The sequence below is a fragment of the Mycteria americana genome, chromosome 7, assembly GCF_035582795.1.
Source record: "Mycteria americana isolate JAX WOST 10 ecotype Jacksonville Zoo and Gardens chromosome 7, USCA_MyAme_1.0, whole genome shotgun sequence".
Classification (NCBI taxonomy): domain Eukaryota; kingdom Metazoa; phylum Chordata; class Aves; order Ciconiiformes; family Ciconiidae; genus Mycteria; species Mycteria americana.
In genome coordinates, this window is record NC_134371.1 from 28071755 (window position 1) to 28089792 (window position 18038).

Consider the following 18038-nt stretch of genomic DNA (forward strand, 5'->3'; position numbering starts at 1 on the left):
TCTGTGGAAGTGCACATGCAGCCAGTATGTGAAGACTTCTCTATCCTGCCACTTGTAGCTTCCTGGTGGAGAAATCCTAATGACATGAGAAGTTTTCCTTTTAAGCTTTTGATGGGACGGTCCTTGTATTTTTGGCAATCTAATCTATTCTTCATTTTTCTGTGGATATAGTCTTTTTTTGGTAGCAATTGCTTCAGCTAGAAGAATAGAAGTGATTCAAGCATTTATAGCAGACTCTTTTCATTCTTTAAGATCGCTTTTAGAACTCTTGCTGGGTTTCAAAATAAGGATGAAAAAAAAGCAACACCCCTCCACCCCCCAACACTGCCTCTGTTGTGTGTGGGGTTTTTTTTGTGTGTGTGTGTTCTAAACTGCATGTGCTACAGCTGAAGCAGCTCTGTACACACTGGATGTTAGGGGGTCTGTGTATGCCTTTATTTGCAGGATGAGGCTTTTCACAGGGAGCACCTTGTTTGTTTCTATGACAAAAAAAGTCCAAAGGACTGACGGTTTGAATCCAAGAGCTTCTCCCTAGATAACCATGATGATGTTACAAAGTGTGCAGTAGTCTTCTTTTTTTAATCAGGATTCATTCAGAAAGAGCTCAGACATTACCACTCTTCCGCTTAACACGAGATTATAATGCAGAGGCCTCTCAAGATGGTGATGCCTTTGAGAGGCAAGTTCTTCAGTCTTACTCAAGTGGAAGATTAAAAAGCTTCTTCCAGCTGCCTTGAGAAATGGGATATTGCTTTAAATTACTTATGGTATGAATGCACATAGAGGCCATCGTTTAAGGTGGTGGGTTAGGTGGAGTTACTGACCTGTAACGCTTTTACTGTCTTTATTTCTTCATGAAGTGCATCGGATCAACTTGGGTAACGTTAATGGAAAATGTCAAGCCACTTTCACTTTTTTTTTTGGTAGTGTGTGAATTAACTTTCACTGTATTACTTGATTTTACAAATGTGGGTGACTTTTTTCTTCACAATAATTTTAAAGACATGAAAGGCATGAAAGACATTAGTATTATCTAGCTAATTTATTACAAAATTCTGAATTCTCATAATTTTAGTTTAATTAGAGTCAGGGTAAGTATTTTGTTTCTTGTTTGCCTTCATTTAAGCCATAAAGCAACAGGTAAACTATGTGGTCAACAATATGGCCATTTTAGTTGGCCATATATGGCCAATATGGCCATTTTAGTTGCTTCTGTGGCATGTTCTGGAACTTCTGAATTTCCTAATGCTGGTGTGTATAAATCCTCAGCTTTAGTTGTCAGTTGAATCTACTGCACACATCTGAAAAATCATTAGTAACTTCTTTTTTCATTTGGCAACTCAGTCCATTTTGACACCACCACCAGTCTGATTGTCTGTCCTGGATCAGAGTGAAAGCACAGATTTAGCTGCTACAGGCTCACAGCTCCAAGCAGCATCTTTCCTGGTGTGTGATTAAAAAGCCTCAAGCTTTCTTACCTTGTCATGCTTCTTTATCCCTCCCTCTGGTAGTCCTAATTCACCTCAGTGTTGGCTCTGCCATTGCAGCAGATGCCTGGATTATGGAAATTGTTACAAGGATTTATGAATACATTTAGATACAATATCGCTAACCAGCTTGCCTTTTCCATGACTTTTCAGAGATCCATCTCATAAACAGGAGAAAAGTCAGTTTTGAGTCTGGAAAACAATCAGTTCTTACCCACCTTGGGATTCTGACAAGACTGACACTTAAAAAGGGAAAAAACCCGAACAAACATGCATGACTGTCAATTTAAGGGGGCTTTAGGCAGAGGCAGGAAATTTCTGGCTGAAAGGGTGTAAAGGGGCGAGCAATAACCACGATTGTTGTTCCTGTTAGGAAGTAGAGGTTCTATTTTTCCTGTATCTTGACCATTTGGTGGATCCTCACAAGAGTAGACTTGCTGCAAATGCACTCTATTTGATCTTACAAAACAGCACATTTTACACCTGTCAGCAATAGTCTGACAGGTTTACTGGAGCTACACTCATCCTTGGGCTGGGCTGTTTTTGTGGAAGCTTTTCATGGCATTAGCTCTTTTGGGATGCAGGGCTACCTCTGTTTGGCATCCTCAATGCCAAACGTGATTTTTAGATTTGTAGTTTGACTTTGCAACTCCACTTTCAAGAGCACCCTTCCTCTGCAGATGCTCCACCGATATTCTGTATCATGAAGGAGTCCTCTTAGCGTTTCTATAGATGTACTAGTCCATGCTTTTCCTTCTCTTGCTTTACTGATGTTGGGTGTCTCCGTCCTGGGACAGAATCATAGAATACCAGGTTGGAAGTGACCTCAAGGATCATCTGGTCCAACTTGCCAACCCTCTTGGCAAAACCAGGGTCTGGATGAGATGGCCCAGCACCCTGTGCAGATGAATCTTAGAAGTGTCCAATGTTGAGGAATCCACCGCTTCCCTACGGAGATTATTCTAACGGCTGATTGTTCTTACTGTGAAAATTTTTCCTTTTGAAATAGGGTTAGCTATTCAACTTTGTGCTCAGAGGTGGGAACCTGTGTGGAGCTCAGATCTGTCAAGATGGCCTGCAAAGTTTCTTGCTGTAAATTCAGGGACACTGCATGCAAGTGATGTCTGACAACAGCATTGTAATATTGTATGTTAATGAATAAGATAATGCCAGTTCCTTGCTTCTGTGCCTTGTGCTTACAAAACTTTGTAATGAGAGTACCAGGCAGTTTCTGGAGGCTGGAGGACCTATGTATGACTTACTTTCATATTTATACTCTGGAGTGGGATTGAGTTTGGGCTTTCTGTCAGATGCCTACTGGGTGGAACTGCTCTGGAGTGGAAGTGTGGTGGACACCCTTCCTCTAGTGCCTCTCCATCTGAAAATAATGTTAATCCCTGCCTAACTCAAAGTTCTAGTTTTGGATTTTCTTCAGTTTCTCAGTGGAGGATCCTTTGTCTGCTTGTTTTGTCTCTTGAGGCAGGATTAAATACAGATCCTGCATCTGGATTTAGCTTCCCTAGCTTGGATGCAGAATGGCTTTTGTTAAATGAAAGACTTGGTTTCTCTACTGGGAGAGATGTTCTCATTGTCAAAAGAAAATCTATACCAGAGAGAAACTTTATTCAAGTCGACTCAGTACTATATATGGTGTAAATTCAGGTCCAGGATATTGAGATACTTGGGCTTGAAGAATCTGGCTTTGTCCAGTAATTCTGTCAAAAGTACATCTGTCAGTTATTTCTGTGCCTCTTCTGAGAGCTCACTGGTGTTCTCACCTTTCTGATTCAAACTATGAGTCTTGGTCAAAGTACCCCCTTCCCCCAGGATACCTCACAAAAGTGGAGTTTAAACTGAGCATTTATGTGTCTTGTGATCACTCATTTTGAGCATGTGCATGCTGGTCCATAGTACTCATGCCAGTGTAAGTGGCTTTTCTCATTGCTTTTCAGTAACAAGGTATCTGATTGTGTGCATTTCATGTCCATCTCCTACTTGCTTCCCCTTCATCCTTACAGTGTTTAATGTCCCCCTTTGAATTACATGTTGAGAAAAACTGAGTATGGAGGGGAGCTTGCATTAGCTTCTGTGGAGGGCATCAACTTGCATTCCTGCTTTCATTTAGCAGTACTTGTAGCTAGTTGAAGTGCTTATGGCTTACTGTCACCCAGATTGAATAAGCACATGGATTACATATCTCAAAAGAGTCAATTTACTTCTAATTCTTTGCCATTTTATTAAATAGTGATCATGTGTCTCTTTGGAGCTCAGTAGAGCTCAAATATTTCATTTATTGATAGCTTTCTTGCTGATAAAGGCAGGTTTGCACATGTTTAAAAGTTCATTGAGGGAGAACGCATATTCTTTTGATCATAAGTGCAGATGTTATCCAAAAAACTTTTCACAGAGATTGTACCATTATTTTAAGCTTTCCAGCTTGCATTTGTATGCAAGTCCTTAACTGAATATTTGCAAGAGGCAGTTGCAGATGCACTCTACCTTGCCCTTTTCTTTAGCTCTCTGGCCCCACCAGCAGTGATCCCTTTTAAAGTAAGGGGAAAGCTAGACTGCAGGTCTGTCTTCTACCGTCTCTCTTCCAGAAATTAGATCCCTTTCCTCTGCAGGAAAATTCTTAATGTGTCTGCAATTGGAAGATGCAACCAAAAATGTTGACTTCATGTTCTTTACTAAAAGCTTTGATAGAAACTGACTGACAGTATACTCAGGTAAATGGTACCATGAGGATATTGTCCTAAATGTAATCTTCAAGTTGCTTATGTGTTGTTTTCTTTAATGTATTTCCTCAAAATAGCTTCATTGTTCTGTGGAAAATGGCAGCTTTTGCTTTTGTCTGCCTCCCAGTAGGGGAAAAGAATAGAATACGGAAGTAAGATCATAGCGGGAATCTTACGTTATTTTTGACAGAAACTTTTTTTTTTTTGCATAAGGTGACTTAAATTCAGAGCAAACTGTTCACTAGGTGACTTCTTACAAGAGAGATCTATACCACCTGATTATAAGCTTGAAGAATCTAGAGAAAATTTACATTAAATAATACAGATTCACAGGGCGAATGTTTTAACTCATAAAATTTTGAAGCAAGGGACTATTATGATGATCTACTAAATCTGGCTGTATAAACTCAGTGATTTAATTTGAGTTGAGTTGAAGAGCTGACTCTTTATGTACACATTTTCTTATAAAAGTTGTATAAAAACAATAATACAGAAAATGAATGTTAACATGACAAGTGTATTTTTAATAGCTTATTGTCTTCCAAAGATCATTAGTTATTCTAATAGTTTATTGTGTACCAACATAAAACACTTTTGCTGTCCTGTCTGTAATTTGCTACCGTTTATCTAGTTCAAGTCATGTTGTCGACTGTCTGTTGAATAAGAGTAATATGGGTATTGACATGAACTGGTACTCCAACATTGGAAATTCACCACTACTTACCTTGACATGACAGTGGCTTTAAGTTGTTCCTCAGCAGTTACTGATAAATAAAAACATATGTACCTGACTGGATGAAGCCCTAAGCAACCTGGTTGAATTTAATAGCTGACCCTGCTTTGAGCAGGAGATCAGGCTGGAGACCTCCTGAGATCCCTTCCAGCCTGGTTTATTCTGTGATAGTTGTGTGTATATACATGTGTGAGTGTATAAATGTGTGTGTAATATTTATGTATAATTTATAAGGATACATTGAGTGATTTCAGATATAGCTATAATAAATTTTCATTCTGCTGGTTTTCTTTGCCCAGTCTGCCACTAAGAAACCTCGGAAGTCTCCAGCAGACAAGGGTCGTTCTGAATCTGGAGCTAGAGGAGCAAGTCGTGGAAGAGCTAATGGCCACCCTCAGCAGAATGGAGAAGGGGACCCTGTCACTTTGTTTGAGGTGGTTAAGCTGGGGAAAAGTGCTATGCAGGTAAAATAACTAATTGTGTTACCCCTTCACAATTCGGTATATCCTGATGGTAGAAGTTCAGTCAAAGTTACGCTTTTGTAAACAATTGTGTTATTTCATAACCTGTATTGGTCCAGTAGACTGTCTGTGTATGACAAAGTAAGGGACAGAATGTGCTTTGATTGAGTTGCGGACTGTCATACATACTTCTGAAAGACAAGAGACAGATCTGAAAGTCATGTATTTCAGATTCTCCATTATTTTGTTCATTACTTCCAGATTGAAAATACATGTTGGTATTAAGCAGTCCATTAAAGAATATCCTGTAATAAGTTTTATATGAGGAAAAAGTAGATGATGTTAGTGATGGATCCGAGGCTTGCTTTGTTTGCTTGTTTTTTTCAAAAATACCTGCTGACACAAGCACTTTTGAGTACTTTGCACTGCAGCTTGCATTCTTCTTGCTGTCCCCACCAGAGCAGCAGATGAAGGATAAACTAGTAGCCTAGACTTTCTCTGTGTCTGAGGGACAAAGATGGACACATCCTGAAGGCGAATTTTTCATTGTAAAATAAATACCTAAGATAGTTGTAGTGAATTGCCTCTGGAAGTGTTTCTTACTCCTTTATGTTTTGATCAATTTCAGAGGTCTTACAGGATTTATTGGGCCAGATGAGTCCCACCTCAAGAACCTCTATAGATGATTGGTTTTGACGGTACTTGTATGCTTCTAGTAAGCTACTGTGCTTCAGCTATTGGTTTTGGCACTCAAAGCAGAAACAGTGGGCCCAGAAACACTGTTCATTCGGTACAGTGCAAAGCCAACAGTCATTCCTACTGAAGGACTGTTTAAGCAAACCTCCTTTCCTTTGCATTTCAACAAAACAGGACTCATGCAACATCAATTAGTTTGTTTTCACTTTGTGGTGCTAACATGAGAAACTTATGCATTAGGAAAATTAGGGGCCAAGTCCCATTTTCAATATTACTTTTAGTGTAGCTAAAGGCTAAGTCTAATTAACTTCCAAAGGTATCTAGTCTTCCAAATGAGTGAAAGCTGTTGAAGATTTTTCTCTGTATCAAATCTGTGGAAGGTCTGAGATGTAATTTTAAAGAAGTAATAAACAGGAATAAAATGAGAGTTTTCATTCTTCATAGTTGCTGTATTTACAGTTATTCAGGATTGACCCTTCTTTTCTAGTAGGTGAAGACAGAACAAATTTACTCCTAACAAAGCTACAGATTCCTTGTGCCTCTTCTTCCTACATGTTTTAAGTAAGGGCTTCCAACTTTGCTTGGTTTTCAACACTTCTTCAAATTTCGTTTTTGGCAGGATTTGAGGAAACATCTGGAGTCTATTTTCTGGTTTTACTGTGGTACAGAACATAAAATATGCTTTATGTAGTATGTTTGTGTTAGAGTTATTGATATTTGCAGGAGCCAAATGAAAGGGAATGGGTGATTGATATTTGATAATTCTGTGTGTGTGGAATTGACTTTGATACATTTCATCTATTTCAAAAGAGATGCCATCAGAAGTCTTCTGCAAATGAAATTCTAAAAAGAAATTGTCTACATGTTTGTATTAAGAAACCTTTGGAATTCAAATACAAAGGAATTGTTTTGAGAAATTTAGTGTTTATATGCATGTATAGATGGGTGTGTGCCTGTATATTTCTGTGCATATACATGTGCATATATACATATGCATGGACATGCTTAAAATGCGCCCAGCCTACATATTTGAGGAAGAAGTAGACAGTGCTTTTTAAGCAGTGGAGAAATGATAAGCAAATAGTAAAGGAATAGGCAAGATTATTTGAAGGCCTGGAATGCAAACAGCCATAAATTACTTGAGCCGTATTTAGGAGCACCAGTAATAATTTCAAGAGTATGTGTCACTTGTGCACCTTTGAAAATTTTACTATTGGCAAAAATATTCCAAAAAAACCCAAAGAAACCCACCCTACAGTGGGAAAGAGGATGCAACTGAAATGTGATTTAATATTTTTTAACTTGGACTTCTGGACAATAATCCCATGTGAAACCAAGGCTCTATAAACCAAACTTATTAGCGTCTTTATACTTTTATTTTTCCTTAATAGCATAGGGATTTTGATGTCACAACTAGGAATGCTTGGCATTTTTGTTTTTCATAGTTTCAATGCGGGTTTTTTGTGGCCAATTTTAGCAATTCTGTCAGTATTGCCAACTTTCAGACAAGTGCCATATATTTGTATTTGTCAGAAGCTATTATTTCTCATTATTTAGTTCTTCCCTGTAATATAACCTACATTTTTCTATAGCACTCTCTAATTTCTATAGCAAAGTTTGCTTCCAGCAGTGAAAACCCAGAAAAATTAAATTAATATATTCTGAGATTACATGGGATTTTTACTTCATGCGCTTCATTTCTGATCTATCTACTCCTGCTGTTTGCTCTCTGGATTTATTTTAGTTGTTAGATTTTTCTGTCTTTGTGTTGCCAACTCAGGAAAGTCTGTAGCTGAATTCAATTCTCACTTCTTTTAAGTTTGTCCTCTCTTTTGGTTCTCATAGCAGGATTAATTTACTTCTCTTCAGGCTTATTGCTGTTTGGTTCTTCCGGGGAACCAAAGTTAGGTTAATATTTCGTATTTCAAGTATACATAACTTCAGAGCTGCTCTTTGCATATAAATCTTTGCCTCTATTATGAAGTGATAGTTGTGTTGGTGTTCAGTCTCGTTTGAACTCTATAAATCACTTTGATACCCACATTAACTTGATATTGTATTGTTGTCACTGTTTTTTAATTTGCTCTGTAACCTTTTGTACAGTTAGTTGTTTCAGGAGTTTTTCTGTCAGCAGAAGTCTGTGTATGAAGTGTGATATGACCTGCTGTTCATGTTTTCTGGGGGTACATTTTGTTAGTCCATTGAGACTGTTCATAGAGCTTTTTTAGGCTCTATGTTTTTTTTCTTAGGCAAACATGATACTCTTCTGCTTTTTGTCATTTGTCTCATTCTTTTTTTTTTTTCCTTGAACGGTTTTATGGATACAGCTATATGCACTATATTTCCCCACTCCTAAACCTCTGAGGGCAGAACGGACTATATCACCATTTCTCATGTGCTAAACTGCCTGAGTTTACACTGATGAGAATGAAGGGCATGGGTGAACCTCCACTCCTCCGGCTGAGCCCCCAGTACAGAGGCTGACTTGTAGCTTAAATCTTCATAGGCACTTCTGCGTTGGTCTCTGACCCTGGCACTAAGCTGGCAGTGAAGTAAAGAGCATGTGATGATCTCACATTTTATTTAGGCCTCAGTCTGAAAATTTCTCATAAGTAAATTATGACCAATTAGCTGTAATGAAGTTTGTATTTCTGTGTTGGTCAAACCAAGCATAGAAGTGTTCTGCGTTCTTGTGTGCGAAGGGGATTTGTGCCTCCCCCAGAACATCAGAGAGAATCACCAGTAGTTGTAAGAGGTGTTCAATACCAAAACATGAACACATCTGTGCCTCAATTACTCTGTGATATTATGTACGTTACCAGTTACCCTTAATTGATGTTAGCAGTTCACTACAGATTAGATGCTGATTTTGAAAAAAAATTTGGCCCCTCTCCTTATGCTCAGCTAATATAAGTAATCTTGGTGTCAGTTAGACATGGTTCAGAGTAAATATGGCTCCATTATATGCCAACAAGCATTTTAGGATATGTATCTAAAGAGAGCTTTCTAGAATGTTGAAATGGAATCTTTCATTGTGCCACCGGTTCTTCTTGGTCTCTCCAGAAATCAAGAATGTATGTGGTTCCTCACTGTTCTTGTCTGCACACCTTGGCACTCATGGATTGAGTCTTTGAGGTTCCCTCCCTGTTTGAGTAAAGCTATATTTGTAGCACTGCTTACCCTGTCATGAGAAGAAGTTTTCTTTTTCTTGTATTTCAGTTCCTTAGATTTTTGTTGTCTTTGCACCTACTGGGCTTATGTTGGCAAGCTGTGACTCTTGTTCACAGTACTACACTGACTAGAAAGTTTGTGTATTAGAGCAGGAACATCATGAGAGCTTTTTTCCCCTTCAGTTGCCTATCTGAAAGGGTTAAAAATCTTTCATTAATATAGATTTAAAATATTTCTGAAATGTTAACAATATTTTCAATACTATTTTCAATATTATACTGATTTTCAGTGTTTATCCACCTGTCTGTTGCAGACTGAGGTTAAAAATTAAAAATATAGGGTATCCGTCCCTTATAATTACACATTTGAGCTGTTGGAAATAATATGAAAGAGGTAAAGGAAACACTCTGACCACTTTCAGCAGTGCTCTTTTTTTGTTCTTTATGAATTAGCATCTTACTGGCATGGTTGCCAGTTCCTTCTGTCATAATGTATCAGGTTTGGATGATGTTTAGTCATCAACATCTATGTCTGAAATTATTTTCTGATTGGAATTCCTAGTACCTCCATTATCTTTTTCTACCACTTTGAGATTTGATGGTCTGTACAAAAAATGCAAGATAGTAATTTCTTCCAAAGACCTGATATGTCCTTATACATCATCTTAATATGGCATATCCGATGTAATTTTTATATTTTCATAGAGTTTAGGGCAGAAATAGACCATTATGATCTGTATACTACCTCCCTGCATAGCTCAGACCATGGAATTGTACCCATTCCTGTATTAAGCCACCAGCTTCTTTTACAGCCCTCATTTTTCTATATCAATAGTAATATTAGTTTCAGTTAATTAGAAGTTAGGGTGGGCCAACCTTAGCAACTGTAGAAGTGGAGCCAGAGTTTTGAACATCATTGTTCCCCTCAGGTGGTTCCACTGTAGTTCCCCTGCATCAGTGTTCCCCTGCAGTAGCTGCTCCCCTGTCCTGGTGGTCACAGATACCTTGGCCATTGCAGCGGGGAGCTGGGCTGGTGGTTGTGGAGCAGGAGGTGGCACTGGCCTTGGAGAAGGCACCTGGCCCCCCCCAGAGAGTGAGGCTGCTCCTTGGGGTGGCTTCTCCCAGGGAAGGAAGTTGATAGCAGAGTAAGCCCCAGTGACTGCACAGCTTTATCAGCTGATTCCTAAGGCATTCTGCATGGATTAAGCTTTGCTTTGCTTGCTTCTCTCAACTCCCTGGGATTTTATCTCTCAGTTATTTTAATCACATAATCATTATGCAATATAGATAATCCCACTGTTCCTTGATCCTTCCAGTGGTTCTGGTTAGAAAGAATTGTTATATGCCTGCTTTAATCTTGCATAAACTGAGGCTGCTGTTGGACAGATTGGTCCCACCTTCTCCCACACCTACAGCTGATAGTTTTTACGCCTTTCTTGTGTGTTTTGTAGTCACACCAAGAAATAGATTTAATTAGAACCTGACACTTTGGTGGATTTTTTTCAGCTGGATCAGCTCCCTGATTCAGCTCATCCCTGGCAGCACCTCACTTATTCTTGATTTGAATGACTATATAACCATAACCATATCTACCTTATTTAGGAGGAATTGTATTTTACATATATGCTTTTACATATGTACTTGAGCTTAAAAACATCAGAGCAGCTGTAACTGGATCGTACCGGAAGTCCAATATCTTGTCTCTGACATTGGCAGTTAAGAAAGAGAATAAGAAGGCAAAAATATATTTTGGGAATTCTCCCTACCTCTAACTGTTTGCAGCTCAGGGTGAATGTGGTGTCTGTGTTTTCAGTAGCCTTAAAGTCTTTCTCTTCCCTGAGTTTGTCTCTTCTCCCTGTTAGAAGTCCTCTTTGCTGGATAGTGTCTCTACATCTGCACCAGCTATTTCTGGGAGTGAAAGTCTTTGAAGATTAACAATATACGGACATATGGTATTAACTATTATCCATGTTTTTTGTGTTAAAGGCATGTTTTAGTTTAATTGTCCTTTGTTGTATTTTAACAAGGCTGTATTCTCTGACTTAAAGAATGAATAATAACTGGGTTTCCCCAAACTGTCTCAGAAACTCCTTAGGAGTTTAAGCATGTATTCTCTAAAGTTTACAGGGTAAAATAACTGCAACTATTGCTGTCATTTAAACTAGTGTTTAGTTTTCGTATTGCTAGATGGATTTCTTCTGCAGCCTAGTCTTGCTTTGCTTTTGGTTGTATGCTACTGAATTAAAAGAAAAACAAAATCAAAACTAGGTACATGTTTTCATGCTTGTTATACTAGGAACAATTTAGCCACCAGATGAAGCATTAATTAATTGGAAGGGTATCTCTTAATACCAAATGAATTTTTCTGCAGTCATCACACAAGACTTCTCCCTTGTGATGTAATAAGATGTAGGGTGATGATTTTGCTGTTAATGTGAACACCTGTGCCAGTAGTGCAGTGTGTGAAAACATTTATACCTGACAATACCCATTATACTTAAAGCCGGGGGAGTCTCTTGCTCTCTAGAATGTTATCATTTTTTGAAGTATCTGGGCTGATCTATGTCCTCTTTACAAATTGTGCTAGCAAAGGAACTTAAATAATGCTTTTTTAATAAATTGATGGGTGTCTTTTACTGGAATAACTGATTTTGTTTCTGCATTCCTCTAAGGATTTTTTTTATTCTCATGTTCAATGTATATGAATGGTTTTGATGCTTTGTAGCATCTCGGAACCATTCATGACCATGATTGGCCCAGCTTAAACAGACACAGCCACTTGGAAATTGTGTAACATGTCAATTGTGAGAGATTAGCACCTACAAAAATTCTGTGCCATAGTAGAAAATCTGCTTGGTATGAGGCCATTGAACAGTCCACTCGTCATTTCTGAGGACTCAGGTGAGGAAATGCAGCTCTGAGCAGTGCGGATCTGCTGTGACAAGAGTGCTCGTCCTCAGTAGTTCCTGTGATTTTGATCCATTTGAAAGAATTTGTCCAGTACCTTTCATGGCCATAAGTGTAATGCTGGTTAAATTGTGCCATTCTAATACTTTCATAAGAGAACTAAATATTTTTATCTTTCAGTAGTGTTTTTTACTCCCAGTGGTTCCATATAGTGTTACATTTATTTCGTCACATAATGATATTTAATGGCCATTCTACTACATAGAAATATGTATTTATATGAAATGCTAAACACAGATATCTCTGTATGGAGAGTATGAATCCCTTAGTTTTATTGGGAATAAATACTTCTAGGATTGTATTCCTTCCCTCTCTGTGCTTCGGGGCGGGGGGGGTTATATAGGTAGACACTGCATAAAGCAGGTTGTCCCATCTTTGCTTATGATGAAAAAACAAGAAACAGGTACTGTTATATTAAAGTAAGATTTTTTTTTTTTTTAAATAATCATTTGGGCTTTTCAGAAAGTGCTTGCTAGGTGTTAGAAAAGTGTGAACTCTTTCGTAATTTAAAATGACCATCTTTAGAGGAAAAAGAATAAACTGCAGCTTCTCAATCTACAGTTCTTTTTTATTAACCTTATATTAGATTTTTCAATGGGTGTATATTAGACTTACTGCCTGCAATTTGGAATGCAACCACACAGCCACCTTGAAGTCTAATGCGCAATCTTAAATTGCACATACCTTCACATGTTAGGAACTACCTTCTCCCCAGTAACTGTCTGTGTAATTACTTCAGTCTTCCCAAAATTTGACCTTAAAAGACTTTTATTCTTTTTTAAAAAACCTGCACAGATTCACTTAAAGAAAACTTTTACGCAGAGGATTATGTGTCTTTCACTATTTCCCTTTCTTTCCCTGTGTTCTTATTTTCTAAGTTCTTCTCGCTATCTGTTAAAGCATATTTTCTAGCTTTTATCTTCTCTTCAGGCTGCTCTTTATACAGATAATTGAAATCTTTAATTTCACTGTGCATTCTTTTTTTGTTTTAATAAGCTTTGAATTTCATTTGAGTAGCTTTAGTTTTTTGGCAGAAGATATTAGAATAAGCTTTGATTTGGGTTTTTTTCCCTAACTTTAATGTAAACATGGTGCACATTCTAGAGTCATTTTTTGTTCTGTCATATTCACTGTAAATGAAGCATGTCTACGATCAGTTGTATGAAATGGCAAATTATTTAAATATTCTTTATACTTGATTTGCCTTGGTTTACATTTGACTCAGATCTTACACTTGAACGTGCACTTCATATATAGTGTCATTTGTTTTCACTTTGTGTTAGTAGCACTGCTGCCAGGTTGTTACTTAATTTAAATTGTGAAATAGCTTTTTTTGAAATCAACTGCCATTAATATTTAGTGGGACTGTGCTAATTTACACGAGTTGGCAAGGTATCATCTGCAGTTAGTCCCTCTGGTTCCTCCAGCGCTTAATGCTCCTAAATGTAGTAATGTTCTTGCACTGAAGGAATATGAAATGGATTCATAGCTGTAAAGCCTCCAGGAGGTAATAAGACAACTAGCTTCATTATTTCATTCATTGCATCAGACTTTTGCTTTTACTGGCAATGCGAGCTGCTGTTTCTCTTCAATACTATAAAATGTTCCTATTTATCTTTTAGCAGACTTTGAGATGTGAAGGTCAATTATCTGCAAGTCTCCATGATTGATTTTAAGTTGTTTACTCAGACTATGGATCTATTCTGCTACTTGCTTCACTTTCTTTAAGCTTCTTATTTCTGTAGGGTTGCCTATTTGGCATATTCTTCAAATTATGCTGCATGCTGGTTCTTAAAACAGAGTCACTGGAGAGTTAATTTCTGTGAGGTTCTCTTGAAAACTGTTAAGGGCTTTTGAAAATCTCTGTACTGACTGTGTATTTGTACTATACATCATCTGCCATTTGCAGAAGACCTTGATTTTCCACTCAGTTCTCAGAAGAATAGAAGCATTTTCAGATTAAAAAAAAAAAGCTTGAGTCTCATTTTTGTAACGTATACTTGTACAGACTTGTTATGCTGACTGACCCAGAGATGCAGTGTATCTGTGTGTATGTATATATATGTATATCTACATATATGTACATATATAGGTATATATGTGTATGTCTGTATATATATGATAGCTGTTTTCTGACAGCAGGGAGTGAAAAGGGGTCATGTGGGTGTTACTGGAGTAATCTTGAGGGTTTATCTATGTAACTGAGCTACATAACTTTTTACTTTGCTTAAAATTTTGTTCCAATACTCCTTGCCTCACTCCAATCTGGTAACGAAGATGAGAAACTAAAGAGTTTTTTGTGCAATTTCTCATTTGTTGTGCTTCATAACCTTGTTGTCAGGGGACCCCTTTCCTTGTGCATGTGCATTGAATTTGGTAAGTTCCAAAAGCATGGATTTCCTGCACCTGGGCAGAGTGCTGCAGCATGTGTATTGTAGATCTTGTGCTTCCCAGGAATGCTGAATTTATCATGTATTTCATGCACGGCATGTGAGTGCACGTTTCCATATGGTAAATCCACGCTCTCTACTGCATCTGAAGGTAAAAACGTCTAGAAGCAGATGGGTACCACCAGCCAACTCATCCAGTCTATTCCTACCATCTTTCATAAGTGTTTTGCAGAAGTAGGCAACAAGGCTCTGTGGGGATGAATTCTTCTGGTGGATGGAGCCCACTTGTAGCTACCTCCTTTCCCAAGAGCTGTCTGGTCCTTCCCTCCTCCTGTCACCGCATGTGCCTTCACTGCATTATCAATTCTGTGTTTGGGACAGGTGACAGGGAGGGGGCCATGGCAGGATATCTCTTGGCAAGATGGTGACCAAATGTGGGTTGTTGCCCTGAGTTTACTCTTTGCTTGTGTCTGAGAAGGTCTCAAAAACAGGGTGACTGGATGGAGGCTGCTGACAGGATGAAATCATCCTGGAGGGTTTGCTGTAACCTGTGGACCGTTCATTAGAAATCCTTTTTTTTAATAGAGTCTTTCTCTCCATGCACGTTTATGCAAAATAATTCCTTTTCTGGCAACAATTGCTTGTTGCACCTTTTGCTACACTATTGCCTGTTGTTTGATTTCTTTTTCACTCGTATTTCCTGGTATTTGGATTACTGCTGTTTTTTCTTGGTTCAGTTGATAACTTGTCTCTATTTTAGGTCTGATGTGTATAATTTTTATTTTTTTTCTTCCTAGTGTTTTCAGTTTTTATAGCTCTCTTCTGTTGCATCAAAAGTCAACAGTTTGATTAAGTTCCAACTGTTATAGCATATGTAGTCTGGCTTCATTATCTCCTGTTGCCTTAAACTGTAATCTCTAAAAAAAATTTACCAACAAGCATGCCAAATGTGTGTGAGGGGTTGAGTGATGTAGATCTGTGGGTGTTATTTTGATACACTGAAAATACCCCTCATTTTTAGGGATTAGTGAATGCAGTTTGCGTGACTGTACTGATGCCGACAGGTCCGGTGCCTGTATGTGACTTGTCACCCTAAGCTCCTCAGCCAGTCAGTGGAGATCTACTTAGTGTAATCACAAGCATTTTTAAGCAGGAGCCATCTCATCTCACAGTGCATACCTGCTCTAGACAGATGAATTATGCTGACAACTCCACTGAATATTGACTTATATATGTGTATGCATGTTGTACACACATACACACTATGTTGATTATAAAGGGAGTGACTAGCTTGTGTGACTACATGGGCTGTGCATGTAAAGTTAGGTAAAATGAATCCCACCCAAACTTTCAAAATTTTAGTTAAAGCTTTGTCAACCCTCTGCTCGATCCAGACGACACAGGAGGCAGTCTTTGCCTGCTATCCATGCTCAGAACCTTCATTCTGATTTTGCTGCTTTCTTTATCTACGGCTGCCGCTAAGACTCTGCATTGCCTCAAGTCTGGTCTGTGAGTCTTGAGATGAGCTGCTTGTCTTTATTTTTCTGTGAATTGCATTATGGTTCTGGGTTGAATATACAAGTAGTATACTAGATAGGACAGAGTGGGCCCTTAGTGCCCAAGGCCATAGCATGTGCCTCACAATTCTTTTTGAATGAAGAGAGAAAAAATATCAGAAGGGAGATGAGCTGCACTGATGCTACAGTTTTGAGGTAATGCTGAAAAAATCAATTAAATAATTGTTTAAAAGAGGCAGAAACAAAATTGAAAGATATTCCTCCAAGTCTTTCCCTTCCACTCCCCCTTTTTTTGAGTCCAGATGGGTTCACTGGCAATATTTGTATCACAGTCCAGAAACAGTTGTAGTGTTATAGCTGAAGGGGCAGTATGTTGTAGCAAGAAACAGGAGTAAGACTGCATGTGGAAAGGAATCTCTCAGGCCAGCCTTGCTTCTACGGCGAATGTTTTATGTGAAACTAGGCTGTGGACAGTGCACAGATACTGGTGAGCTAGTTATTAACACTCAGGAAAAGCATCTGAGATTTCCCAGGCTCCAAGAAGAATGTAGTAGACTTCAGAAACTGTTATGAGATGTGTGACAAGAGTGAGCAAAGATAAAGATATGGAAGTATTTCTATGCAAGCCATGCGACATGGAGTAGGATTCTTCTGCCTGAAAAGAGGTGACCACATGGAAGCATGGAAAATACAAATAGGGGGTTGAGGTTTGTTTTCTCTTCTTCCATAAGAATTAGGTGGCATCAAATAGGTCTAGCAATTGGCAAGTTTAAAACAAAACAGTTATTCTTATTTTGCAGTGAATAATTAACCCTTGAGACACATTGCTGTGAGATGATGTAGGTATAAAACTTTCTGGTTCAGACAGATACATTCATGAGAGAAGAAATATGCTGGGGTCTTAAGGGTCTGGGAGAGTAACTCTGAAATATCAGTATATTCTTGCCCTATTCTTATGCTTTTCCCTGTATAAGCTCTGTTGGGCAGGTGAACCTGTGGTCTGACCCAGCACAGCTGCTGTTTTCTTCAGTGAAAAAAATAGCTGCTGGCAATTGCGTGCTGTTCTGATATCTACGCTAATATGGCTGTTCAAACAAATGTTTTAAGTTGGTAGTACACCGGAAGTCTGGTCATTAAGCTTTGTCAATATTTGGTTTAGTAAGTAATTTTCACATTTGGCTACATTTGGGTTTATGTGCCCTGGAGAATTCTGCTGATTGATTGAAATGATTGATACTTACAGGAACAAGTCTAAATTCATGATGAAATAACAGTGAAGCATTCTAGATAACTGGTCTTGTGCTGCTGCTTCATGTTTCCTCAACTTGTATGAAGATTAATTCGAGGCCAAGACTTCCTTTTTAATTTCTTCTAAGTAGCAGATGGACCTCTTCATAAGATTGCTTCTCCTACTGTGCATGCATGTGTGTGTATTGGTAGACAAAACCTCTAAAAACTTAGTTTCCTGGCAAATTGAATGTTTAGAGATTCATGCTGGTTGTTGAATAACATGATAATACTGATATTCTTAACCCAAGACAGGATGAGACTGAGTATAGTGATCTGTGTTAAACATGGAGTGTTTAGGCTCAGTTCAGAGTTGTGTATGTCTCTAGTACATACACAACTCTTTTCTTGCTGCTTCCCTTTTCTCATATACTTGCTAAGGTCCCACTGGCAATCGGGGAAGTTTGCACTTGAATAAGCTAGGAACTGCAGAGGCATTTTTCAAGATCCTATCCTTATATCTACCAGTTTAGAAAGAGGCAAATTTTTTTTAAGAGGTTGAATTGTTTGGATTTTGTCTTTCCCATTCATTCTTTTTCAGCACGGTTGGAAGCTGGTTGCGTGGGGGTGGTGGTGTGTGTGTGTGTTTAGGATT

At 38.3% G+C, this 18038-nt stretch overlaps 1 protein-coding gene across 2 annotated transcripts in view; it reads left to right on the forward strand.

Moving 5' to 3' along the window:
* STAG1 (STAG1 cohesin complex component) overlaps positions 1-18038 on the forward strand; it is a 202655-nt gene that overhangs the window by 56668 nt on the left and 127949 nt on the right. For both annotated transcript variants that reach the window (XM_075507568.1, XM_075507567.1), the window contains exon 4: positions 5255-5419. In XM_075507568.1, coding sequence (XP_075363683.1) covers positions 5255-5419 — 165 coding nt within the window. The remainder of the gene's footprint in view (positions 1-5254; positions 5420-18038) is intronic.